Genomic DNA, 27680 nt, shown 5'->3' with positions numbered 1-27680 from the left:
GATGTCAGACACTGCCATGCACTGCAGGGCAGGGCCACTAGGGAGCGCATGTGTTCCTGGCATGGAATGTTGGGTTTTGAGTTCTCAGTCTATTCTTCATAGGTTTTCTCTTTCTCTTGCTATCTAGGTATCGGCTGTTGGTTCTCACCATTCTTTTTTTTTTTTTTTTTTTTTTTTTTGAGACAGAGTCTTGCTTTATTGCCCAGGCTAGAGTGAGTGCCGTGGCGTCAGCCTAGCTCACAGCAACCTCAATCTCCTGGGCTCAAGCAATCCTGGTGCCTCAGCCTCCCGAGTAGCTGGGACTACAGGTATGCGCCACCATGCCCAGCTAAGTTTTTCTATATATATTAGTTGGCCAATTAATTTCTTTCTATTTATAGTAGCATCAGGGTCTTGCTCTTGCTCAGGCTGGTTTCGAACTCCTGACCTGGAGCAATCCGCCCGTCTTGGCCTCCCAGAGGGCTAGGATTACAGGCGTGAGCCACCACGCCCGGCCGGTTCTCAACATTCTTAATTCTGCTTTTTCCTAATGTGATGCTTCTTACCTAGAAAACCAGAAAAACCAACCTTAGAATGGCATTTAAGATATGAGTAAGCAGACTATGAGTAAGAGCTTGCCAGAGAGAATGGATTATATGATCATTGGTATATAAATGTTTTAATGTGTGTTGGTTCTTTTAGTTGACTTTCTGGGTCTTACTCTGGCCTGGATATGGAATTCAGGAGATGGTAGATTGGGCTTTATGTGTGGAGGGTCGGAAGTCCACAAGGATTATTTGTAGGATTCTCAGTCTTCCCCCTTCTGACTATTGGCCAAAGACCTTTAATGTCTCCCATTAGGTCACCAGGAGGATTTTGTCCTTGTCAGGCCAGGTTTTTAGTGTTTGTCAAGCATTTGTTATTTTCAAGGCAGGAGGAAAGAAGGGTAGATAGGATCAAACTCAAGAGGGAAAGAATACCTTGGAGCAAACCGATGAAATGGGCAAAACCATCTTTCCCAGAGGGTAGGAAAGGGCAGGAAAAATGAGCCTGCAGAGGGGGAGGGCATGTGGCTTACACCTGTAGCCCTGGCTACTCAGGAAGCTGGAGGCAGGAGGACCACTTGAGGTCAGGAGTTTGAGAACAGCCTGGGCAAACTAGCAAAATCCCATCTCTAAACAGTCCCAGCTACTCAAGAGGCTGAGGCAGGAGGATCTCAAGCCCAGGAGATTGAGGCTACAATGAACTATGATGGGCCCACTGCACTGCCTGAATCACAGCCTGAGATGCCATCTCTTAAAAAGAAAAAAAAAAAAAAAAAAAGGAAACAAGACCAAAGACCAAGGAGATAGTTGGAAGAGCATGGGGAAGAGAGAACCTCTGGGAAGGTGCAAGGGCTTTTTTTGTTTATTTGTTTCAATCACTGACTCACACCACTCCAGTACTCCTGCCATGTGTCCATTACAGGTGACAAGTTACTCCAGGCAGCCACACTGCCGAGGCTGCCACTGGCTGTATTCTGCCAGTCCCCACGCTGCAGAGCAGTCCTGTTTGAGAGAGCAGGTTTCTGAGCAGCAGTCGACCCTGAGCGCTTCCCACTTTGCTGTCTGCTGTCCAGGTCACTGAGCCTCTGTCTTTCCCTTCCTTCCCCAGGTCGGTGGCCGGACTGGATAAGGAGGCGGACCTGGTGCACATGGAGGTGCGGACAGCGGACGGATGTGAGTGCTGCGCCCAGCAGGCTGGGCCGGGGAGATCTGCCTGCAGGTCTCTCTCCTCCCCTAATTTGCATTTTAATGACTTGGGAAGATGAAAAGCCCAGAGCTCCATTATAGCCATATCCATCCTTATTTCCCAGAATTGGGGAGAGACTTCTTGTCCCACGGGAGACGTTTCACTGAAATAAACCCTCAGGAAAGAATTTTCTGGAGATGTGAGTTAATGTGATGAATTTTGAGGCCCCTATTAGTAATTTCTTTGGCATCTTCAGTGTAATTTGAATAGAGATGTTCATAGCTCATCATGGTATTTTACATTCACATGGTAAATTGTAGGAGCTGCCTGCTTTCCCAAATGAACCCTTGTGTGGTCGAGTTTACTAAAAAGCATAACTGGGATATTATTTGCAAAACTGTTTATTCATCTATTCAACAGATATTTAGGGATGGCCTGCTATGTGCTAGATATTGTTCTAGGCCCTAGAGATATAGCAGTGAGCAAGGTCTATATTGTCCCCACAAACAAGGGGCTCTGTTCTAGCAGTGGAAGCCCAAGATTTCAAATATTGACCCCCTGTTTACCTTGTGCAGCTGTGTACATCTTACAGCAATAGCATCATTTTGTACCAGTTTAAACCTTGTACTCTTTCCAGAGTTGATCATACTCACAGGGCTCTTCCCTATCCAAGAAAAATAAAAGCAACTTAAACAAAAATATATGAAGATATGATTAGCATATCTTGGGTTGAAAATAGAACCAACCAATATAATAGTGGTGAGCTGGAAGTGCAGCAGAATAAGCACCTGTCCTTGAGTTGGGGTCCTGGGCTCTGCCGCCCTTTAACCTTGAGATCAGGAGAAATACCCCAACCTCTCTGGGCTGTAACTTCCTCTGTGATCTGGGAATCCTCCCCTGGCCCTACCTGCCTCGTAAGGTTATGGGTTAATCAAACTGAATAGCAAGGTTATAAGAACTAAAAAAGAATGTACAAATGAAAGGAGATTCTGTCTTGACCTGGCAGTTGGTGTTGGGGTATCATTCAGAATACATTAAGTAAAACTGCATATGCTTTCTTCATGACAAATCTACTGTTTGAAGCCAACTACAGATGCATGCCGGAAACATGCATTGGTGGAAATAAGTTTTATTTGCTTTGTTTTTATTTTCAATAGATTTAGAATGTAATCAGCATTTGTTACTATATGTCTGGCACTTTGGTGGCTTCCTTCCTTCCTTCCTTCCTTCCTTCCTTCCTTCCTTCCTTCCTTCCTTCCTTCCTTCCTTCCTTCCTTCCTTCCTTCCTTCCTCCCTTCCTCCCTCCCTCCCTCCCTACCTCCCTTCCTTTCTCTAATTTGATCCTGGAACAAGTGTAAGTAAGTGAGGCAGGCAAAGATGACCTACATTCTTTTTAGTTTATTTTTTAACAAAGAACTATTTAAGATTTAAGAAGATATTGCTACATGCTAAAGTCATTGATCATCAGCGTAGTAAAGCCTGGGTTCAAAATTATATTATCTGACTCTTACTGTCAAGAAAGAAACTGGGAGGAGAGTGAGATGTAGGAGTTCCAGGGAGTCTAGCAGGGCAAGAGGAGGGAAGTAGATAGCTGGTCTCAGAAAATAACTCACAGTGTTCAGGACAACTCCTGCCTTGGCTTTGCCTCTTATGTTGACATTTTAAAGCTGTGATCTAGGATGGTTGTAGTATTTCTGAGTGAGAAGAAACTTTATGGGACAGTCCGAATCCCTACCCAGTGCTGGAATGCCTTCTCCAAAACCTCTGACAGTACATTCTCAGGCTCCATGAGCTCAGGCTTAAGACACATCATTTGCTGTTGCTGGGCAGCTCCTTTTTAAAAACAATAAAACAAAGTAATTTCTTACGTTAAGCTTTGGTGCAAGACTGCTGTGAAATTTTATGAGACTAAACATGCAAAACACAAAGAACAGTTTCTGGCCTATTGTCAGAATTCAAGAATTGAAAAGAAAAACAAAAACAGGCATAAATATAACAGGGATAAATGTCATGTGCTGCACTTAGGTTAAAGTATATTATATATTTTTTAGTTCTGTTCTATCTTCTAGGCTTTTTAAAATTAGTTTTCAATGGTTAAAAGAATCTTCTCTTAACCTAGTGAATTGGCTCTCACCCAGTTATGTAGAAAGTGCACATAGCAAAACTGGTTTAACCTGGGCATGATTTACTTTACACGTGCAGTGAAATGCACAGGGCCTTTTCTTTGTGGTATATGTGAGTACTCCCTCACACTCATGAATCACACACATCTACACACATACATCTCCACCCTTTGAGCAACACAAAGAGGTATAAATATATTTTATTTCTTTTTTTCTGACATGGTAGTTTAACTCAAATTTCCCAAATTCATATAGCTAGTTAGTGATAGGGGAGTAAAAACAAAAACAAAAACTGGAGCAAAAAACTCTCATTAAGGATTAAAGCTAGAGGGAAACTTCTGATAAAGGATGACTACAAAAGCCTTACAATGAACATCATCTTAATGATGAGATATTGAATGTTTTCTCCCTGTAAAGTAGGGGAAAAGCAGGGATATTCAGTCTTACCACTCATTCAACATCATGCTGAAAGCCCTAGCCAGTGCAATAAAGCAAGAAAAATGAAATACCGTTCATATAGATTGCAAAGGAAGAAAATAAAACTTGCTATTCTCATTGACATGGGTGTCTATGTAGAAAATCTCAAGGAATCTATAAGAAAAATCTCCTAGAACTAATAAGCGAGTAGAGCAAGACTGCAGTACATGAATTCAGTGGAGAAAAGATATTATTTTCAATAAATAGTGTCGCAACAGTTGAGCAGCTATCTGGGGAAAAATTAACTTCATAAAATTTAACTCAAAATGAATCATAGAACTAAATGTAAAATATAAAATTGTAAAACTTTTAGAAGAAAACATAGGAGAAAATTTTCATGACCTTTGGTTAGACAGAGTTTTTAGATATGACACTCACAGCAAAATCAGTAAAATAAATAGTTGACAAATTGGGCTTCATCAAAATTTAAAATATTTGCTCTTCAAATATACTATTCAAAGCACTGGGAGAAAATATTTACAAATAATATATCCACCACAAGACTTGTAGCCAGAACATATAAAAAAACTCTCAAAACATAGCAATAAAAACAACCCATTTAAAAAAAAAAGTGGGCAAAGGTTTGAACTGATCATTTAGCAAAGAAAATACAGATAAGCACATGAAGCAATGCTCAACATCATGAGACATTAGGGAAACACAAATTAGAACCATAATGATGTATCACTATATACTTATTGGAATCACTAAAATAAACATAATTTCAACAATAAGTGCTGGCAAGGAAGTGAAGCAACTAGATCCTCATGCATTGCTGGTGAGAATGCACAATGATGCAGCCACTTCGTAAAATCATTTTGGAAGTTTCTTATAAAGTCTCAAACACTTTATAATCCAGCAATACCACTCCTCCTATATATTTAGCCTAGAGAAATGAAAAAAAATTATATTCACACAAAAATCTCTACATGAATATCTGTAGCAGATTTATTTATTTAATAATCACCAAAAACTGGAAACAACCTAAATATCCTTCAATGGATGCATGAATTAGTAAGCTATGGTACATCTATAAAATGCAATACTGCTCACCACTATCAACACTTGCAACCACACAGATGAATTTAAAGGTGTTATACTGAGTGAACAAGCTAGTCTCAAAAGATTACATGCTGTATTATTGAATTTATGTGATCTATGGGAAAGGCAAACTATAGGGATAGAGAATAAATCAATGGTTTTCAGACTAAGGAAAATACTTGACAAGAAAGGGCCACATGAGAGAATTTTTTAGGATGATGTCACTGTTCTGTAACCTGATTATAGTGGTGGTTACATAAGTCTTTATATCTGTTCAAATTTATAGAATTGTGTACCAAAAAATTTACTGTGTGTAAATTAAAAAAATAATTCCATATTAAAAATACTAAAATTAATATCTATGGTGAGAAAAACTGGAAGGCATGGTTCTTAGCTTCTAGTTCTGAATCCAAGCATCATTATAATCACCTGGGGAAAACACACACACACACACACACACACACACACACACACACACACACGCGCGCGCGCGCCTGGGCTCCGGGCTCCACCACAAATCGATGAATAAAGACTCTCTAGGGAAAGGTCCTAGGCATTGGCCCCTTATGCAATTGTCCTGGTACTTTTAAAGTGCTTGCATGTAGGATTGAGAACCACTGCACTAGACCTGAGCTTCTCGAACTTGAATACACACATGCACCATCTGGAAAGCTTGTTCAAACAGGTGTCCCATATTCCTGACCAGTTCTCAGGTGCTGCCGCTGGTCTGGGAACTCCACTTTGAACCACACCGCACTGCACTGAGAGGTGAAGTACATGCAGGTGAATGGGACACAGTCAACACTGAGTAGCCCACAGGCTGATGGAAGAGACGGATCTATACGCAGATCATTGCTGCAACATATTATGCTAAAGACCACAGAGATGCTGATTTACGCATCATCGTATCATCAACAAAGTGTTGTGGGAACCAAAAGAAAGGGTTGCCCAACCGCTGAATGCCTGAAGCCTGCCCAGAAGGGGCTGTGGCTAAGCTTCATCTTGTGGGATGAGTGATATTTTTCCAAGAGGGTGGTAGAAAGGGGCAATGGGAAAGTTGTGCTAGAGCTGTACTGTCCAACACAGTACTCCTTTAATATCCTGTGATTATTGAGTCTTTAAAATGTGCTGTCCAAATCAAGGTGTGCTTTAAGTGTAAAACACATAGCCAGGTTTCAAAGACTTACTATGAATGAAGCGATGAAAAATTGCTCCTTAATTTTTATATTGATGACATGATGAAATGATAATAGTTTGGGATATATTGGGCTAAATAAAATATAATTCAATTAATTTCACTTTCCTATTTACTTTTTAATATGGCTACTAAAAAATTAAAATGGTCGTTTGTGGCTCACATTGTATGTCTGCTGAGTAGCACTGCTCAGCACAGAGCCCAGCCTTCTCAGCTGTGGCGTGGCAGGGACAGTCCTGTCTCTAAACAAGGCTGTGGCACTTGGAGCATACCCAGCATAAGCCGGTCCCTTTCTTGTTTATGTATCAGAATCCCCACTCTGGCTTATTCCTGGTCCACCTTTTTGGGAGTCAGGCTTTCTGATTAAGCTAAAAGCATTGAATTATGTGTTGGCCTAGCAAGGCTTCAGCAGGGCAGTCCAATCAGTTTGGTTCACAACAGTGTGAATCCTGTTTCACTGGATTCAAATGGCTTTTTCTCCCATTCTCATCTGAAAATCATCTTTCTCCAAATGTCTGCTGTGGATTCTTTCTCTCTTTGTTTCTGACACGCAATCAGTTACTCAGTCACAGACAGGACAGACAGATATACACACATTTATCCTCCATGTAAGAGGCAGTGGAGTATCAACAGAAAGAGCATTAACCTGGTGACATAAGAATTGAATTGGAGAATTAACTCATCATTTAGAAGCCTTTTGACCTTGGACACATTGCTTAGTCATTCTGTGATCGTTCATCTAGTGCCTTAAAAATACTAATAAATATAAGAAGCATTTTTATAATTGATTGCTTTTCTCCATCCGTTTGCTAATGAAGATCTTATTGTAGAGTAAAATTGACAACAAGGTAGATTTCAGTTCAGTGAACAAAAGACTAACAATTAAGAGTGCTCCAAATACTGTGGGCTGCTTTGTGAAGCAGTGAGCTCCCTTCATTGGAAATTCTCAAGCACAAGCCAGATGGATGCCTATTAGGGACACAGTGATAAGTGAACCTGAACATGGGCAAAAAGTTTGAAACATTCAGACATTCCGGAAATTTCTAGAATCAAAACCCATAGTACAAATTCCACCATTCCTTGGCCCCATGTTATTATCAAGCCTCATTAATCAATTACTGCACTTTCTCCTAGGTCAAGATAAAGCCTAACACTTCTTAACAGAACATTCCAGGCAGGAGTAAGTAATCAAATGGGGTTGTTGTGCAAGGCAAAACTATTAGCTCTGCAGACTAAACTCTAGGCTTTAGACACATATATTATTGCCTCTCAAAAGAACTTGGATCATTGAATAGTTCAATGATTTTCGAATTGTGTTAACTTAGAGCTCTAGCAGCTCTCTAAGAACTCAGAGGTGAAGATGAGGCCACAGCAGGAATTAGGCAATGGGACTGCAGACTGCCTGCCTTCTGTTCAACTAGAGCAGTCACACTGAAACCCACTCTATGTATTGGCATATAGCTCACCTTTGGTAAAAATATTCCAGAATTTTGTTTTAAAAGTGAGAATATATGAGAGATTTTCAAATGCATCACATTCCAAAGGCACAAAAATATATAACAGTTTGCCCAAACTCACATAGACAGCCAGTAACAGGCACTGAACCAGAATGTAGATTCTGGTCTAATTCTCAGCCTAATTTTCCTTCCATGTTTCAAATACATAATGGTTAAAACCACAGGTACCGCTGTCAAATCGGCTGGGTTCAAAATCCTATCTCTGTCATTTCCTAGAGCTGTGGAACTTAGGCAAATCATTTAATCATCTGTGACTCAGTTTCCTCATCTATAGCATGGGGGTGATAATAATTATAACTCTTTGGGTTAGAAGAATTAAATCAATTAATGCAAATAGCTTCTAGAATACCAGCCAACACAGAGTGAGCATACTTTTGTCATCATCATCATCGTCATTGTCATCTAGTCATCATATTCAGGGTCAGTATAGTTGGCAAGTGAAGTAGAGAGATCCCGGATGGAGTGTCAGAATTGCTAAGATACTCAGTATCACTAGTGACTTCTCACTGTCTGTAACTGTCAGATCACCTCCTGTGTCATTCCGAAAGCAGAGAATGCTGGAATTTTCCTACAGGAGAGAAGTTTCACGAAATGTCTAAATTTTTAAGTTCAGTAAAAAGAATGAAAGCTGCCTATAAATTTCTTTTTTAATTTTAGCATATTATGGGGGTACAAATGTTTAGGTTACATATATTGCCTTTGCCCTGCCTGAGTCTGAGTTTCAAGGGTGTCCATCCCCCAGACCCATTAGGTGTGTATACTCATCCCCTCATCCCCCTTCCATCTGCCTGACACCCAATGAATGTTACTACTATATATACACTTAAGTGTTGATCAGTTAATACCAATTTGATGTTGAGTAATGTGGTGCTTGTCTGTCCATTCTTGTGATACTTAGTAGAATGGGCTCCAGCTCTATCCAGGATAATACACGAGGTGCTAGATCACCATTGTTTTCTGTGGCTGAGAAATCCATGGTATACATGTACCACATTTTATTAATCTAATCATGTATTGATGAGCACTTGGGATGTTTCCACATCTTTGCAATTGTGAATTGTGCTGCTATAAACATTCTAGTGCAGGTGTCTTTTTTATAGAATGTCTTGTTCCTAGGTAGTTTCTGCATAGCCAAGGAAACTCTCACAAGAGCAAATAGACAACCTACAGAATGGGAGAAAATATTCACATATTACACATCCAATAAAAGGATGATAACTAGAATCTATATAGAACTCAGGAAAATCAGCAAGAAAAAATCAAACAACCCTATAAAAATGTGGGCAAAAGACATGAATAGAAACTTTTCAAAAGAAGACAGACTAATGGCCAACAAACATATGAAAAAATGCTCAACATCTCTAATCATCAGGGAAATGCGAATCAAAACCACATGAGATATCACTTATCTCCAGTGAGAATGATCTGTATAAAAAAGTCCCAAAACAATAAATGTTGGTGTGGACACAGAGAGATAGGAACACTCTTACACTGCTGGTGGGACTGCAAACTAGTACAACCTCTGTGGAAAGCAATATGGAGATACCTCAAAGAGCTACAAGTAGATCTACCACTTGATCCAGCTACCTTTTTTTGTTTGTTGATTTTTTTGTTTTTAGTACCTATTATGTTTCAATTGCTGCATCAGGCATCTGTAGCAATATCACTTTTTTTGTGTTGTACTATGTCTTCAAATACGTTAGCTGCACTCCCCAGTCAAGAAAAAGGATGCGTATGGAAGCTGAATAACTTTTCAGAGTTACCTTTAATTGGCTTGTTTTTACTTATTTTCATTTGAGAGTTAATTTTATTTAAAACAAACAGCTCCTAGGTATTCCTGTAAGGGAAGATCTGAAGCGCTGAATTTGCTTTTTTGTTCACAATTTTAATTCACTTTTTCAATTTCTCACAATAGGTATATTACTCAAAGGGATAGGAGTTGAGTGAATTAAAGAAAGTCTTTTTGTCTGAGGTGGCAAGAGGCAAAGGGAAAATACAATCACAAGTCACCATATAATTAAACATAACAAAAAAATGTGGAGGCTTTTAATGTAATTCAGTTCAGTTTAACTAGTATTTACTGAGGCTTTATAAAGTCAGCCTGAGGAGAGAAAAAGGTCTGTAAGATTTTATTCCTGCTGGGAAAGAGGTGACCCTTTTGGAAAGTTTTGGCAGAACCCAACTGGACTTTATTGAAATCTGTTCATGTAGATGAGACACTTGTCTTGCTGAGGGGAGAAGTCAGAGGCTGCCACCATGAGCCCTACAAACTCCTGGCCGAAATGCAGCCCCTTAGAAAGAAAAGAAGGCTAAGGGTGCCAGGTTGTTTCAGTCTCTCTGTCCACATCCCCCCATTCTCTAAGCATCCTCTACTCCTTGTGGATCTGAAGGCACATTCATTTGTGAATGTCCTGTCTCTGTCATTGGACTTGGATCCCTCTGAGGTTAAGAACCTATCTTACGTTCTCTGCTTCCTAGAACCCCAGGGAGTGTCTTATCTCTGTAGCTTCTCCATATACCTTGATCCAATAAAAAATGAATTAATCAGTGTATGTGAGACTGCCGTACTCACTGTAGGAGATCCTTAGTCCAGCCTCCGTAGGTGAGAAAGCATAGGGACTGGCTCCATCTAGGAGATGTTTCCCACCATTCCCAAAGGTCCTGCCAGCAACAGAGCTAGTTTTAAATAGGGCCAGATATTCCAAAGTTTCCAGGCAGAATCCTCTATTCATGATGGAGGGAACAAGGCTTTGACTTTTAGTTTTTTTAAGTGGAGCAATGAGAAATACATCAGGAAGACATTTAACATTTAGAAATATGTTAATTGTGAGGATTAGCCATTTAGGAAATAACTCTCTGGTTTTTCCACAGGAATATCCAAATGAGATCTTCATATTGTCCTTCTAGTTTTTCTTTTGAGGATGTTTTGAAGGGGGGGGATAGAAAATAGAAGTTCAAGAATAAGGATCAAAGACAATCCATTAACATGTAATTAGGTAGTGTGTTCCATGAGCTTTGCCTACATATGATAAGGTCCATATACAGCTTTCACTCCCTTTTTCAAGAATTTCTTTCTCATGTAGCATATTTCCCTATCCAGGATAAACTCAAGGGCTGCCTCCTCCTTGAAGTCCTTCTTGGCTTTTCCATCTCAGACACACTTTTTTCTTGTCTGAACACCCGTAGTGCTTAGAGAAAGTAAACAGTGATATAAATTCACAATATGACTTTGCTATGGGGCCTGTGATACCATGGTCTCTTGATTCTCCACAATAAAACAGAACATTACCTATTATAATTTAAATGTATGAGAGATGCCGAGAGTTGAATCCCTTTCCCTCTCCATAATTAAAAAAATAGCTAACATTTATTAATCTGTTAAAATGTATCTATAACGTGCTACACATTTTTCCTGCATAATCTTATTTAATCCTGATGAAACTCCTCAGAAGCACATACTGTATTGTCTGCATCTCACAGATGAAAAGCTGCGCTGCTCCTTGGACAAGGCCAATCCACACATAGAAAGTCCTGGATTCAAACCCAGCACTTTCCAGCTTTGGAGGCCTTGCTCTCAAACACCACAGTGTGCTCAGGTCGTCTGGACCACTTCCATTTCACCTGGCATCTGGTGTTCTTAAAAAACAAATAAAAACATCACAATCGTTAGAAGCCTATTTGGGGATTTTAAGTTCTATGATAAATGTCTTTGTGAGTTTCATCATAGAATCTCTACAACTGTATCCAGCCTCATTTGGAAGTAATGTCCAAAGTTCAAATCTGAGACCTTCTGCAAATGTGAGGTTTGACCCAAATGGTGCCCCCTGCCCCCCTGAGACCCACAGTTCCCCCACGGCCCTCAGGCACTTCTGCTTGGCTGCCTGATAATTTAGTTTCCCTATCTCCCTACTTGGGGTTCTTACCAGGCAGGGGGACCATAACACTTACCATATCTCTATGTTTTAAAAAATAAAAGTGTTGAGACTTCCAGTACATGAGTCCAGCTGAAGACTATAAGGCCCCTAAATTGCAAGTGATTTCAAAAACTCATTTTAGAGCTGCCTTCTTGTTAAATTGGACCTTTCATTCCATGCTGGGCAGTGATAAGCAGGGAGAGAGCCAACAAGTAGAATGAGTTTGGCACAGCATCTGCCACTGGCCAAGGTTTAGGTAGATTTTGATTTTGTTTGGGTGGCCTTGAATACACTTGATGCTTTTTTTCAAAGTGCCCCAATGAGAGAGTGAGTAGTAAGTGGCCGAGGGGAATGAGCCAGTGTGTGGGGACAAGCAGGACTCCCCCCTCACCGCGTGTGCGCCTTGATTACCAGGGCAGGGAGCTCTCTGCGACACAGGCAGGTAAGAAGGAAGCATGTCAACACCTGTGGCTTCTTTACATGTATTTACCGCAGCTTTTCACTGTGTTTTGGTGCTTTATTCGAAGAGCAAATTACTAAGACTATGTGGGTCCAAAAGTATTCCTGGTGGGCAGGCATCGTGCTCCAAAGCACAGCCTGGGCTTCCTGCCTTCCTTCCCCTTCCCTCTCAGCCAGCAGTGGAAAACCAGGCCACTCTTGGCTTTATCTGTGAACAAAGACAGAGAGGAAGGGAAGGGACATGCAAGCTGTAGTTAAAGAATGTCGGACAAGCTGGGCTTGCTACAGGGTCAGGGAATGGGGGTAAGAAGGTCTGCTCCTTTCCTGGGAAGGTAGGTTGTGGTCAAATTACAGAACAGAGATAAGAAATGAGTGGCTCTGTGGTCTCATTTGGAACGGAAGCTTGTTTCGTTTGGCTTCACAGTGTTCATGTATTAAATTTAAATTAGCTGTCGATTTTGAAAAATCAGAAAGTTTTACATTAAAAAAAATAGGGGCATTTGGCTCTACTTAGAAACTCAGAATGTCTTATTTTTTCATGCAAATGCTGAACTGAACTGAGAAGCAGCTCCCCCTTCAAAGATGTGAGTGTTGGCTCCTTGACTGTGGCCCCCACTGCCCCTCTGCCATCCTTGACCTGGAGACCTTGGGCCAGCCACCCTTTCTCATCTCACCCCAGCTCATTTTGCTCTTATCCATGACCTATCGGGCTCCTTAGGCAGTTGAGTGTATTAGATGTTTTGTCATAGGAAGATATCTGGGCTCTGTCCCAGGGCACTCAGCACTGCAGGTGGCTTTGATACAGGGAGGTGTTAGCTCAGGTTTAGGCTTCAGAGCTGACCCTGGCTCCTTGCCTCAGGTCTGCCCAGGTTCCAATCCCTCATCCACGTGAACCCTAGCTGTGAAAGGCATGCAACAGGAACACAGATGACAAGGAAGTTTACCAGGCAAGTGGCATGGGCAATCAAGAGAAGTGAGTAGACTCTGGAGACACTTCAGAGGCAGAATTTGTTTCTGATTTAAGGTTTAGGAACTGACCAGATTGTATGGGTTGCAGGAGAAAGAAAAGTTTAAGGGTTTTAGCTACTGGGCAGATGATTAGGCTGCTGATAGGATGAACTCAATATTAAACATGTTTGGATTATGGTTATCAAAGCAAATGCACATCACTCGAATATGGACATTCGAGAAGTAAGTGTGTATTAGTACAAAAGAATTCATTCCTCATCAAAATGTCTCCTCGTTAAATTAGCATCAGGTTTATAAATGAATGTGTGTAATAGCTACATATGAATGAGCCCCTTCCTAGACAGCAGATTCTTTTAGAATTAACCATCTCTGTCTCATTATTTTCTGTATTGCTAATGCCCAAATGATACCCAGTATATAGTATGTGCACAAGAAATACTTATCAAATCCATCCAACCATTAATTAAAGAGAAACAGGAATAATTTAAAATACCTTTATCTTAAACTCAATTGTTATAAAGTTTTACTTCTTTAAATCTTTTTTTCTTTATCTTTGGTGCCTATTACCCCTCCACTGTAGCCTGACACCTCTGCACACATGTGTACACATACAAGGTAATAATTGCATAGGTAGATATATATAATAATACATATAGTTTTAGGTGATAAATGTGTATTCACTTTTAATTTTGAAGTGATTCCTACTTTCCATTTCGACCATTTATTTTTACATTCCATTGAATTAATAATAACCATATTTTAAAGCAAATATATACAGAGACTCACCTGTAGTTTTTTTAAGGGACAAAAACCAAAAGGACTTGGTTTGGACCCTGTAGACATAATCAAAATGGCTTTTAGAGCCAAAGATGTCCCATTGAGCTATGGCTGCTGCCATAAATATTTTAGGTTGCTTGAGGAGAGGGTAGAGGGTTCAGCTGTTGATATCTTTAGGAGATTTTTACAAGTAATTTTCAAGTTTTATAAATTTTATATAAGTGAATGCATTCTTGTTGTAAAATCATAAAAGTGTATATAATGTAAAAAGCAAAAGCCTCACTCCAATTCTGTTATGTCCTAAGTCCATTTCTTTCCCCCAAAATGATCATAGCTAAATGTTTTATATATATATATATATATATATATATATATATATATATATATATATAATAAAACTTATTTTCTATGCAGCTATGGCAAAAACCTATATATTTATAGAGATAAATTTTCTTCAAAACATAAATTGGATCATACTTTACGTGATGCTAAATAATGTTTAAAAGGTTGCGGAGCAGTGCATCTTAGAGAAATTGCCATGTTGCATATGTATTTACCTAGTGCTTTTAATTACAGCATAGTACTCTGATATGTATGTATCTTAGTTTATTTAAATGTTCTTTAATTCATGGACATTTATCCTGTTTCTAATTTTTCACTGCTATGAACAATGACACAACGAACATCTTTCCCCTTGTTGCTTTGTGAAAATATATGAGCCTTTTTCTAGAAAGCTGGTACAAGATATGCACATTGAAACTTCTGGTAGACATTTCAAATATGTTCTTCCATAAACCTATACCAATTTACTCTTTCTCCCAGTATGATATGAAATTAACTCCCTCCCCATTCCCTTGCTTAAAATAGATATTATCATTTTTATAATTATTACAAATTTTGTGGACATAAACATGAACTCTCACTGTTGTTATAAATGACTTCATTGATCCACCATGAAGTACAGCCTTTTGTGCTGCTGGGAGCTCCCTTACCCTTTCCCCTCGAGTCTAAGCATCACTCTGCCCTCCTGTTTCAGATGCCCACTACCTCACCTGCAGGATCCAGGAATGTGCTGAGACAACGCGGAGTGGGCCCTTTGCCCGCTCCATTGACATCAGTTCCCTGGTTGTCCAGGACGAATATATCTTCATTCAGGTGAGTACAGATAGTGCAGCCAAAAGTAGAAAGAGGATGCATAAGTGAAATTGGCTGCCTATTTGGAAAATAAGGACAGCTTTCCCAAGCTTGTGAAGATGTGCAGCTGAGACGCTGTTCCTTCTTTGTTTTGGGGACCCTGTCCCCTGGGGAGAGCCCAGACATCTACTGAAAGATGAAAATGTTATGTGGATCAGTATCCTTTGCAGGGGATTTTAGTGAGCCACTGAATCCTTCAGTTGGATTGCCAATTGTGACACCACAGCTGTCTCGAAATGACTAGGTCTCGGGCTGGCATCTGAGATTACTTAAAGTCAAATCTCTAATCAGATTTGACTTTAAGTAATTTATCAGAGCCACATTCTATTTCTGTCCAAAGTGAGTTCTCTAATGTGGGAATGAAAATCCCCAATAAGTTAAGCATCTATAGGATTTGCTTTCTGGAAAAATCTAGAACTCACTAATTTTTCCCCTTCCTTTCCAGTGCTGACTACCTCCTCAAATGTCCACGTCCCAAATCCTTTACTTCCAGAACTGACTCTTAAGAAAAACTAGGTGGGATTCACATTTTTAGGTAGACAAGGGAAGTCTTCTTTTGGATCTTGAGTTTTGTGACCTTTGCTATGTACTGGAAGGAGGTCCCAGATAAAGCAAAAATGTGGGGAAAGAAAAGGTGATGCTCCACCAAATGACTGGGTGTGGGTGTGACAACTCAAACTTGGCATTGGACCCTGACTTTGGTTTCTCCACTTCTGCCTCTCCATCCTTCCATTCTCACTTGTTTTGCGAACTACTTCCCACAGGAAAATTGAACTTTGAAACCCCCTTGAGTTTGTTCAGACCTATGCACATGAACAACTTTCTCTTCTTGACCCCTGGTCTTTCAGTCCAGATCAATCCCATCTCTAGAAGACTTTCCATGAACTTCCAAGCTCAGTGTCACTCGCCCTCCTCTGAGCCCTGCAGCTCCGTGGTCTATACCATTCCTCTGTCATACAAGCTATTAGGAACTTATTAAATCTCAATTGATTCGTCATCTTTTCAAATTGCATTTTACACTTTCTGAGAGTAGGGACAATATTTTATGCACACATTTTACCTCTAAGTCTCAGCCCTAACAAGATATACTTGCAAATCAGGGATGTTCCGTGATTACTTGTTGTATTGATAGATTGTGGCTGTAGCTTTACTTCTTTCTACAGCTTAGTTGCATAGATTTTTGAGGTCTAGTAAAATGCAGGAAAAGTAACTAGCCATGCAAAAATTGTCTTGAGTGAAGAAGTCTCTGTGGCTTCAAAAATCTCTGTTTCTCAGCTTGATTAGAAGCCAGAATCTCAGGACTGTGCTTCTAAGTCCTGGCAAGTCAATGATACTCTCTCCTATTCACAGAATTTATTGAACACATGTACTGCACAATATATAATGCTAGTCACTACTCTTGGTGTTCCTCAGCTTTCTGCCCTTGGCTTGCTTCTCTTTGCAGCCAGGGCTCTCTCCTCAAGCAGTGCCATGGTTTTGAGTACCACCTCCCTGTTTTGATGACTCTTGAGTCAGTGAGCTGAGCCCTCTACCGTGCACTACAGGCCTGTGTGTCTAATAACCATCTCAGCATCCCAACATGGATGTTCCACAGGTAAAATAATCAACACATCACCCTCAACCCTCACAAAATTGGTGGCAAAACCCTCTACAGGTCACTCAGGATAGAAACCTGAAGGTCAGTCTGTGTCACCAAATTAAATGAACCCACAGTCTCTGCAAATATCACTTATAGTGATTTCTCCAGTGTTTCCTTCCATTCCATCGCCATTGTTGTGGTCCCCACGTAATGCTTTTATCTCTTTCTCTCTACTTAAGTTTCTTTTTTTTTTAAGTATAAGTGCAGGGGTGATTTATGAATTTATCAATCTGATTGCCTTTATCTTAATGCTGATGGTGTAGATAACAATGAATATGACAGAATTTTTTCTGGGAAATATGACTTAGAAATAAAAATGTTCATTTTTTAAAATTTTTCCTCATGTTGCATAAAGTTTCTAGAACTCTGCAAGCAGATATCCAGTGTTTTAAAAACATTACCCTGAAACATTTCTTTTTTTATTATGCTGGAAGCAAACAGAAGTTTTTTTTTTGTTTTTTTTTAATCAGCATCAATTTTTATTTTGTTTGAAAGATATATGAAGTTCCCTTATTCTCAAAGTTTAATTTATTGCCTAGTACACATGAGGTTCCCTGTTCTAGGTGCCGGGGTTAAGACAGTGAACACAACAAAGTTTCTCTGTTGATGGTGCTTAATTCTAGTGGGAGACAGGAAAAAAATATGTGTATGATATATACATCCCTATATACATAGATATGTAAAGCTATGAAGTGTAATGGTTAAGAATATGTAGTTTAGAGCCCAGAAGCCAGCGTTTTTTTCAGACTGTCACTTTCTACGCTTAGCTGTGTGACCTTGAACTGTGTTTCATTTGACTCCTCTATAAAAAGATGATAATTGTAGTACCCACTTCATGGGTTGCTGGGAGGATTACATTTATTAATGCTATCTGTAAAGCACCAAACAATGCCTGGAAACAGTGTTATGTGAATATTTGCCTTCTGTCTTTCAATCTGACCTTTACTATTGTCTGTTTGTCTATCTACAAAATATATCAGATGATGACCAATGCTATGGTTAAAAGTAAATCAGGGACTGTGAATGTTGGAGATATAAAGGTATTGCTATTTTAGTTCGGAAGACCTGGGGAGGCCTCACTGAGTACTGAACCAGGGACAGGTTGGCAGAAGACAGCCCAGCAGAGGGGAACATAGAGCCAGGTGTGTCCGGCGCTGGCTCCCTCGAGCCCCAGATGGGCGTGTGGGGTGGGCAGTTAGAGATTTGAGGATGGGTTCAGGAGTGGGGAGGTGGGGAGGTTGCAGCTGAGTTTATAAATTGGAAGGCTGTCAGCATATTGATAGTATTTTTAAACTACACAATTGAAATCACCAAGGAGGTAAATCTATATAGAAAATAGAAACAATCCAAAGACTGGGCCTTAGGGCACTCCAATATTTAGAGTACAGGGAGATGAGCAGGAGCCAGCGAATGAGACCTAGCCAGGGAAATCAGAGATAAGGCCAGAAAGGTACAGGGTGCTAGATCCCATAGGGCCTTGAGGGCCATTTTAAGGACTTTGTTCCCATTAACTAGATGGGAAGCAGTGGATGAACATATCCCAAATAATGCAAAAGGACAATAAACCTGAGAAAGACATTAGATTTCATTAGTCATCAAATCAACACATGCTATTTGATTTGAGGCTCTCAATTAGCTAAGATTGAGATGAAGTAAAAGAATGCCAGTGGGTTGCAGGTAGACAACCACGCATAGTACGGGTACAAATACAAATCAGTTGGCCACTAAGTATATAATGAGTCCTTTTCTTTTCACAGGCGAGTTTGGCCATTTGCATTGATAGATATGTCTTAGTTCTGATAATATATGTTTATTTGTTAAAAAAAAACCTCTCATTACATGATCTGTTTTCTTTGTTTTCCTATGTAACTCTTTGATAATTTTGAACATTTACATTTTTGTTCTAACTGCTTAGCTTCATGAATATAACTTTATAACGTAACTGAATCTTTTATTTTTGGACAATACATATTGATTTCCTGTTGTGAGCAATTATAAAATCAGTATATTTCTTTTTTCATTTTATAAAATAGAAATTTTTTATAAAATAGAAATTTCATTTCATTTTATTTATGTTTTTATAAAATGTGTTTCTATTTTCTCCCCTCCCTCTAATTCTTCCACCACCCAATTTTGAATAATTACACTATTTCTTACTGTTTGCCTTACTATTTTAAATATAATTTTGTTAAGCTTAAATATTTTAGAAAGCACTGCTGAGGAAAGCTGAGAAAATAGTGTGCATTAATGACCTCCTGCCCTGTCCCCACTTTCCAACGCCAGTTTTCATTAACCAAACCGTGTTGGAGCAGGTGCACTCCACACCAGCATCCTTGCATTTGTCTTGATCTCAGCTTTACAGGCAGATGCATTCAACTGTCCCAGCAGTCCTTTTCCTGTATATTCCCATTTATCTCTTGGCTGTCTGAAGTTTGTCCTTTAGTAATGTCTTTAAGGAAGGGTAATTCTTGAATGTTGAAAATATATTTATCTCTATTTATGCTTTAATATCATTTCTCAGGGTATAAAATGTGTGTATCATTCTCTCCATGAGAACTTTACTCTCTTAACTTCCTGAATGGTACCATGTCAGGCCAGTCTCAGATTTTTCTCTTTTGGGTGTCTTCTTTGTTGTTGTTCTTTTTTAACTTGGATACCTAAAGTCCTTTTTTCTTTATATTTGAATACAATTACTTATTAATGTATGCTTTATGGTTGACTATACTATGTCAGTTCTTTTCCCTGGGATACTAATTTCTTTTCATTAAATATTAAAATTTAATTTTTCCTTTACTTTTAATTTCTCAAAAGTTTCTGTGACTTATATCTTGAAATATATATATATATGTGTGTGTATGTGTGTGTGTGTGTGTGTATGTGTGTGTATGTATATAATTTCAATTTCATTGTTTTGGCTCTCTTCCTCCATGATATCCAGGATGTATATAGTAGACAGGAAAGACAAAAGAGAGCCATCATTTTCTCCACCTGCAATCCAATTTAACTCCCTGAGCAAAATGAGATAGTAACAGTCTTACTTACATCATCCTTGAATGAATATTTATCAGTATCTAGGCTCCCTTTTGCCTTTCTTTGATGCTTTTGTTTAACTTCTTTCTGAGCTTTGCCAGCTTATATTTTACCTTCAATATACCTTCCCTGAGCTCTTGTATTTCTACTTTAAACTCTTCTCTTATAGAGGTAATCTCTTCATCATACATGTTATTTTAGTCATAGCAATGTAATCAGAACTTTTATTTGCTCCATAGAAGCACATTTTATGTCTGCTGTTTGTTTTTCCTGTCCCTTTCCCTCTTTTATTTTGCTGTATTATTTTATCATTTTTGTACTGTTTTCTTGTCTTTATATTTTTAACTATTGCTTATTTTTAATACCATGAGCTCTTCCTGAATCAACTGTTTGAGGAGGTTCATTTTGGTGTTAGATCAGAGCTCTATTTCAGCTTAACAAGAATCCTTGTTGGTTCTTGGTGAAGTTCCATATAACTCAAGATTGCTTTCTGTGAGTGGGTTCTTCTCATAAGGCAGAACCTCCTGGTACACAATATATATGGCTTCCTTCCCACATATGTATTGTGTTTCAGGGTTAGATTGTCAATGAGTATAGGGTTTGCATTTCTCTTTCTTGTTTTCTTTGCTGCTCCAGAGTGGTTTATGAGAAGAAAAGGGGGAAGCACCATCATTACTTGGCTATTAAAAACCATTTGTAACCTCATCATGTATTCTCTGAAATATTGCAATAGCTTGCTGATTTCCTTCTCCCAGATCAGTAGCCCTCCATTGCATTCACAACACTGCTTCTGAAGTCACTTATTTAAAATAAAAATCAATATTCTTATCTTTAAGTGACTGCTCATCACCTATAGGGTGAAATCCAATTTCCTTTATATTGCCTACAAAGACCTCTGTGATCTGAATTCCACCTACCCCATCAGCCTCATGTGAATTCCTTCCCCACCACAGCTTCCCATATACCTTCTTTGTTTTATTTTACCCTTCAACAAACATAAACCTGTTTAATCTCCATGCACACACTATGCCATTTCTTGCCTCCTATGCCTTTATTGTATTTTTTTTTCCTGCTTGGAATGTGCCTTTGCCAGACAGACTCATACTTTAAAATTCAAGATTGGCAGCACTTCCTATGGGAAGGCTTTCCTGACATCCTCAGCCTGGAGGGGACCAAGCTCTTGTGCTGACTGGCCATTTGTATTATGTCTTTGCAGCCAGATCTGTAAACTCTAAGAGGAACAGGATTGTGTCTTTTTCTTCATTGTTTCTACTGCACTTAGCGTAATGACTGGTATTCAATAAATGTTTGTTGGAATGAACTGAACTGAGAAGATAAGGCACCATCCTTATTCTCAAGGAGTATAGTTATCTTTTTCAAGCAAGGGAACCTTGTTTCTGCAGCTAACAATACAGGGCAACTTAGGGTAATTGGCAATTGCTCACTGCATAAGAAATGACCATATGTAGAATGTCTCTGTGTTTTCATAAAACTGCTGTTCAGGAATTACCTAATATGTTATCCAGTGCCCTTTTTATATCCATTCATTTAAATATATTAAAATACATTCAGCCCAGTGGAAAATGCAGACAACTAAACAATTATAATGTAGTATGATGAGACCTGTATTAGTGGAAAGCACATGTTGCTCTTGGAGAGAGGAGAATGAGCTCTTCACCCTGCCCTGGGAGGAGGGTCAGTATGAGCTTTCTCGAAAGGAGGCTGTGAGTACACGTCAAGTAAGTGAAGGAAAAAAGGCATTCTGCCAAGGGAAGTGCGTGGGCAAAGTTAAAGAAGTGAGAGAACAAAATGCACCTGGACCTCTTTATGGAAGGACAGGTATAGTTGTGGGAGGGAGTGAAGTGGTAGGAAATGAAGTTTGAAAATTTTCCTGGAGAAGTGAACCTTTTCTATTTCCTTTAATTAAATCTAGATAATTTTGTGTTCCTCTCTTGATAGTTGCTAGAAAGCTCAGAACTAATTTTTGTGTCAGTTTTAGCAGCTGCCCTGCATTAAGCTTTATGGTATTGTTATTATTCTATCTCCTTGTTCCTCCACCATTGGTCATTTTTGATTACTTGGCCGCTTTCTTTTATTTATTTATTTACCTTATTTTAATGTGTGTGGTTTTAAAAAAATATATTGGAAACCATCTAGAGTAATTTTTGGAAACCAGTATCAGTTTTTTATCTTTTTTTAGGCGGGGTGGGGTAGGATATGAGTTTTGAAAATTGCAATGGGGGTCAGAGTAGGCTTTATGGGGAAGATAAGATTTGTACTTTGGTGAATAATATCTGCCCTTAAGGCAAGGAAAGGGCAAGTTTTTCCCACTCTGTTCATTGAAATAAAGCTGACTCCAAAGGCTTTGTCAAAGCAGAAGACCCATAGACCAACAGAGTAGCTTCTCCTCCAGGGTTTAAGCCCACAGGTTATATCTGAGCACAATATCAGGGCATCAAAGGAAGTGGTCTTCCACTTGTCCTGCCTACCAGTCTACCAAGGGATGGTCTCAGGAGAAGAAGCTGTAGGACGGTGAGCCTTGAGTCCAGCTCCAGTTGGGTCTCTAGGGCAAATTTCCCTGAAGGAGGCTCCGTGGTCCTCAGTGGTTTGCCTTTTAAAAAAGAGCCTTGTAGAGACAGATTTTTTTTTTTCATGCCTACATTTGAGCAGTTAAACAACAGCAGGATGGGTTCAAGGGGCTTTGGTGGGTTTGGTTTTTCACAACTTTAAGGGATTTAGCCATTTAAATTTTCTAGCTTTTTCAGGTATTGATATCGCACACTTGGTTTTAGTGCTAATAAAGACGCACATCTCTGAGAGGAAAAAAACAAAACAAAACAAAAACACCTCACACAAAAGGAGACCTGTTCATCCTTTCATGCTTTCCCATCTTTTTATGTCAAATGACATTTTTGGCAGTTTTACTTTGGGTCTCGGGAAACTTGTCTCAGGAGCTTCCCAAACATGGCGAAGGATGTCTGGGACGGTGGCTGTCCAGGCTGCTTGGTGCCACCTTAAACAGAGCAACTCTGCTTTCCTCTGCTGTGTAGATCGGGTTTCTCAATACTGCTTCATTTGACAAAAGGATCCTGTTGCTAAGAAATATTTGAAAAGCACTGACTTTTTGTAGCCCCTCTGACTCCATGTGTCAAAGATGAGGCTTTTTCATGTTTGTGCAACTGAACCACTTCATAGTGATATTCATTAACTAAATTAATTAATTAAACTTCTTCCTATCATATTAATTTCGCATAAAAATTTCACTCAGTCCCATCTGCTCCTCTAAAAGAAAGCTCCCTACGTCCGATCATAATTTCCTTTTGTTGGACATATTATTTTCAATCCCATGACTTGTGTGTGGTAGAAAGGTCCATAAACTACTCACACGGCCTCTACGATTTTGAGAGACCACTAAGAGGTTCTACCTCACCTTTTATTTTCCTATTAACTAAGAGGTAAAGGTGACCATCATGATGGTTTTTTTGCGTGTGGGGGGGAACCTAGTGTTTGATCTCCCACTCTCGGGCAGGCTGAGCTGGAGATTCACAGAAAACTGTGAAATTTGTTAATCTGTCAGTGCTTTTTCTGTGCAGGAGACCTGAGGTTTTGTAGTGAAATCAAAAGAAGCTAATCCTTCCCAGAAGAGCCCTTGTTTAAATGGGGAAGTGTCTGACTGAAATGCCTCCATTCCACATGGATGAAAGAGAAATCGGCTTTCCTCTGTAGGGGCAGGGGAGAGCGATAAGTTGGTTTCTGTGTTCTGAGCCAAGATGGTGGAAAATCCTGTCTTTTCTCCTTATGGAGTAGCTTTTCTGGTGATTATCTTGGGAAAGAGGTAGTTCAGCAGTAGTCACAGTACAATTCCTTCAGTAATGCGATTCATACCCTGGTTGCTAGGGAGTGTGAGTAAGAAACGAGAATAGCACCTTCGTAAGTCACGGCCAGAGATCTGTGTGTGTCTGCAGTGGATTGTAGAAACCTTCCCTGTCCTCTCTTCACGGCCCAGGGGGTGGCCTCCAGTGTGATAAGGCTTCATTCACTCATGTGGTAAACTTCCACTGTGCAGGCATTCGTATTCATAAGAAAGGACACGATACTGATATATTTCCAGGATCTACGACACAAGAGAAAAGTACTTATCCATAAGTAAGATACAAATACAGTACTCTAGAAGGGGAAAGAGAGCAGAGCATTTGAAGGAGGAAGGCCATCCTGCCCCTGCCAAATCTTTCTCCACAAGCTCCCTGACATCTTCGTTGCCTCAGCACAGAACAAAAGTTTTCCCTCACTGTTTTAAGTGAGCCTTATGTTGCCCTGGGAGATGATGCAAAGCAACTTGAACACTCAGGAGAAAGAAATGGTTTTTATGAGCTAAGCACAGGGAAAGGGCAGTAATCTTAAAAGCACACCAGTCCTCCTGAGCCTGGGAGGGTTTGTACAGATTCAAGCCATGGGGATAGTGTTGCTCCCTGAGGCTGTAGCTTCCACAACCACTCATAGAAACCCAGAACAGCTAGTCACTCCCTGAACTTTTGTAAAGATGCAAACTGGGCATTAATGCATTAATTGATAATGCAAACCGAGTGCTGTTTTCAACACCTAGTAATGTTCTGTAGGTGTAGTCAAGAGGGAAGCCTCCTCTCCAATAAGGAATTCTGAGGGTGGAGCAATAGCAGGTATCAGAGTGTTTCTAGGATGATTCCAGCACCATGGTGAAGCCACTTGGTAGCTTGCATACAAATTGCTGTTAGTTTTTTAAGTGTTCTGTATATAAACATAGAAAAATAGTACTGTTATAAAGTGTTGGGAGGTGTTCCAAAAGGACTAACAACAACTATTAGTAGCCAATTAACAGTATTTGTTGAGCCCCCGAGAAGTACTGCAGGTGCGCAGAAGCATGGCAGGTGTAGAAGATGTTGCCCCTATTCTCGGGAAGTTTATGATTCAAGTAGCTAGTGGCCTGATGTGGGGAAAAATTCTGAATTTAAAGACATGGGTTTCAATCAGGAATCTGTCACCTACCAGCCAGGAAACACTAGGCAAATCACTTATACTCCCAGAGCACTAATTTCCTCATCTCTGTAGAATGGAATCATGCTACTTGCCCTTTCTAAATTGGAAGGTTGTTGTGAGGATCAAGGGAGATAATAATGGCTTTGAAATGCTTTGAAAACTACAAAGCCCTGCAAAATGCAAGAATCCAGAGACTAATCCACATGCGAAAGTCAGCCTCGCTATTTTGTGTATGCACATCCTCTTTAAAGGATTTTTATAAGCCCATCACATAAAAGATTGCTAAATCTTTTCTCTAAATTCATTTTTTAATTATTCATGCATTTAACTCATGTATAGACATATGTGCATGATAAAACCTTCCCACGTAGCTTCCATAGTGCTGGTTATCAAAAAAAAACAACTTCTACTGATGTGTATGGGGCTTTAGATACTCTGGAGTTTAATTACCCTTTCAGGACACTTGTAGCATCTTGGCCCTTAGCTCACCTGGATTTTGATACTTCATATAAGATACTGCTTTATGCATCTTCATGGGAGGTGAAAAAAGTCTCTATGGTGTTGCTACTGAATCCCTAATAGATTATTATCTTTCTGAAAGAAAAAAGCCCTGAGGCAGAAATTAATAGAGTGTAATTATTCAAAGAAAAGCTATTTGGTGATATTTTAAATGATGTTAATTTGGTCTTAATGGGAGAGATTGTGAATGTTAAATAAATAGCAATTTCATCATTAGGGACACATTTACGACACAGGAGTTTAAAGGAAAATTAAAGAGTTACAGAGACAATCTTCAAAAGAAATTCAATAAAGACATCTTCAGGTGAATATTCTTGAAGCACTTTCAGAGTCTTAAGTAAAAGTGTTTTCAACAGCCAGCACAAATGGAGTCTCTTTAAATAGCTGGGATGTGTCTGGTATACATGTAATCATTTCGTAGTGGCTTGATGTAAACGTTGCTGTTAGTATTTGAAATACTTCCATGAATAAACACAAATTAGTGATCTGATTGGGAAGTAATGATATTTAGTTGACCTTTGAGTCGAACATCTCACATGCTCCTGGCTCACGCTTGCCTTAGCAACTAGCTGTGCATGGAGGCCGCCTGCTGTCACCTGGCCTCAACTGCCCCGTGGATCTCTTGCTTTTCGTTCCAGGGCTGATTTCCCCCAAATTATGTGCTTGTAACAGACCCATTAGTTATTCCTGTGCAGATACAAGCCTTGAAGGCATCAAGTCCCTCCAGGACAACTTGCTCAATAGGTGTCAGGAACTAATGGATAAAGTACTCTCCTGTTCGTGTGTCAGGTGGACAATTCTGAGCCTCATTCATCAACATTTTCATAGATTCTCCCATTGGATCGAGCTCTACTTGCTTACAATGACAACCAGTTTGGAAATGCACCCTGGGATGGCTTTCCCCTTGTTTTGTATACCCCAGCTCCACCACTCCTGTTCACAGATCATCCCTCCAAAAACAAAACAAAATACTACCTACATAGAAGCCCTTGTTTCAGGCTCTACTTTTGGAGGGGACTCAACTCAAGGAAACCTTGTAAGAATCTCAAATATTTGTTGAGTCCCTGCTGTGTATCCAGCATTACAGGTAGGTAGAGAGAACAATGTAAATAAAGTAGAAGCCATCATTCTCATCCTCAAATAAATGGGATTCTTCAACCCAAGCACCCAATCCCATATCTTCTATCTTCCTAGGGACCTAGAACTATTAATCATCCTCCCTTCCCCTATGGCTTTAGTTTATCCATCCCTATTTTAGACTTTCCATCAATATTTAAATGTTTTTTTTTTAAATATCTATTATCCTTAAATAACAAAACAAAAATTTTTGAGCCCGTCTCTCTTCTCTATAAATGTCCCATCTTTCATTCACAGCCACATTTCTTGAGCACTGTTTGTACTCACAATCCCCTTTACTCATTTCCTTCCCTCTGTAACCCACTTGAGACTGACGTCTGCCTCTGCCACTCCACTGAAATTGCTTTTGCCAAGTTCATCAAAGATATCTTCGAATTATATCTAGACTACGTCTCTCCGTAATTAACTTAGCTGACCTGTCTGTGGCATTTGAATCTCTTGACTGCTCCTTCTTTGTTGAAGCACTCTCCTCCCGTTGCTTCCTCCATAATGCACCATCCGGTATTGTCTTACTTTCTTCTACACGGGAGCTTCTTCCTCTGCCCACCCTTTAACTATGGGGTTTTCTTAGTGAGCCTTCTAGATGCCATTTCTCTGTTCACCTCCTACCCTCTCTCTGAGTGATCCCATCCCATCCACTTAGAGCGTCAGTGACCATCCAAATGCTAAAGGTGCCCTGGTGCCCCTTGCTCCTCTCAGCTTAATGCACAGACAGGGAGGCTTAAGGGAGGGGTCTTTATTATGTATAGGATGCCCATCCATCCTTTAGGCATGGCAATCTCCTCGCCCCATTCAGAGCTTTACTGTGCATGTCCCTAATCGATTACTAAGATATGTTTCTTCCCAGGACATCTAATGAGGCTCCGTGGAGATTACCATACCTGTTGCTTACTAGGCCAATGTAGCAAGGAATGCTTTCCTTTAATCTCAGAGAATGGTTCTGTAATTTTCCACGTATTATAAAGT

General features: G+C 39.7%; 1 protein-coding gene across 1 annotated transcript in view; it reads left to right on the top strand.

Moving 5' to 3' along the window:
• The window catches only part of SORCS3 (sortilin related VPS10 domain containing receptor 3), a 566209-nt gene that overhangs the window by 409396 nt on the left and 129133 nt on the right, over nucleotides 1–27680 (top strand). Inside the window, exons 6-7 of the mRNA XM_012770778.2 lie at nucleotides 1633–1697; nucleotides 15219–15337. Of these exons, the coding sequence (XP_012626232.1) occupies nucleotides 1633–1697; nucleotides 15219–15337 (184 nt within the window). The remainder of the gene's footprint in view (nucleotides 1–1632; nucleotides 1698–15218; nucleotides 15338–27680) is intronic.

The sequence above is a fragment of the Microcebus murinus genome, chromosome 14, assembly GCF_040939455.1.
Source record: "Microcebus murinus isolate Inina chromosome 14, M.murinus_Inina_mat1.0, whole genome shotgun sequence".
Taxonomy (NCBI): domain Eukaryota; kingdom Metazoa; phylum Chordata; class Mammalia; order Primates; family Cheirogaleidae; genus Microcebus; species Microcebus murinus.
Note: the sequence above shows the minus strand (reverse complement) of the source record. Positions and strands in the feature narration are given on the sequence as shown.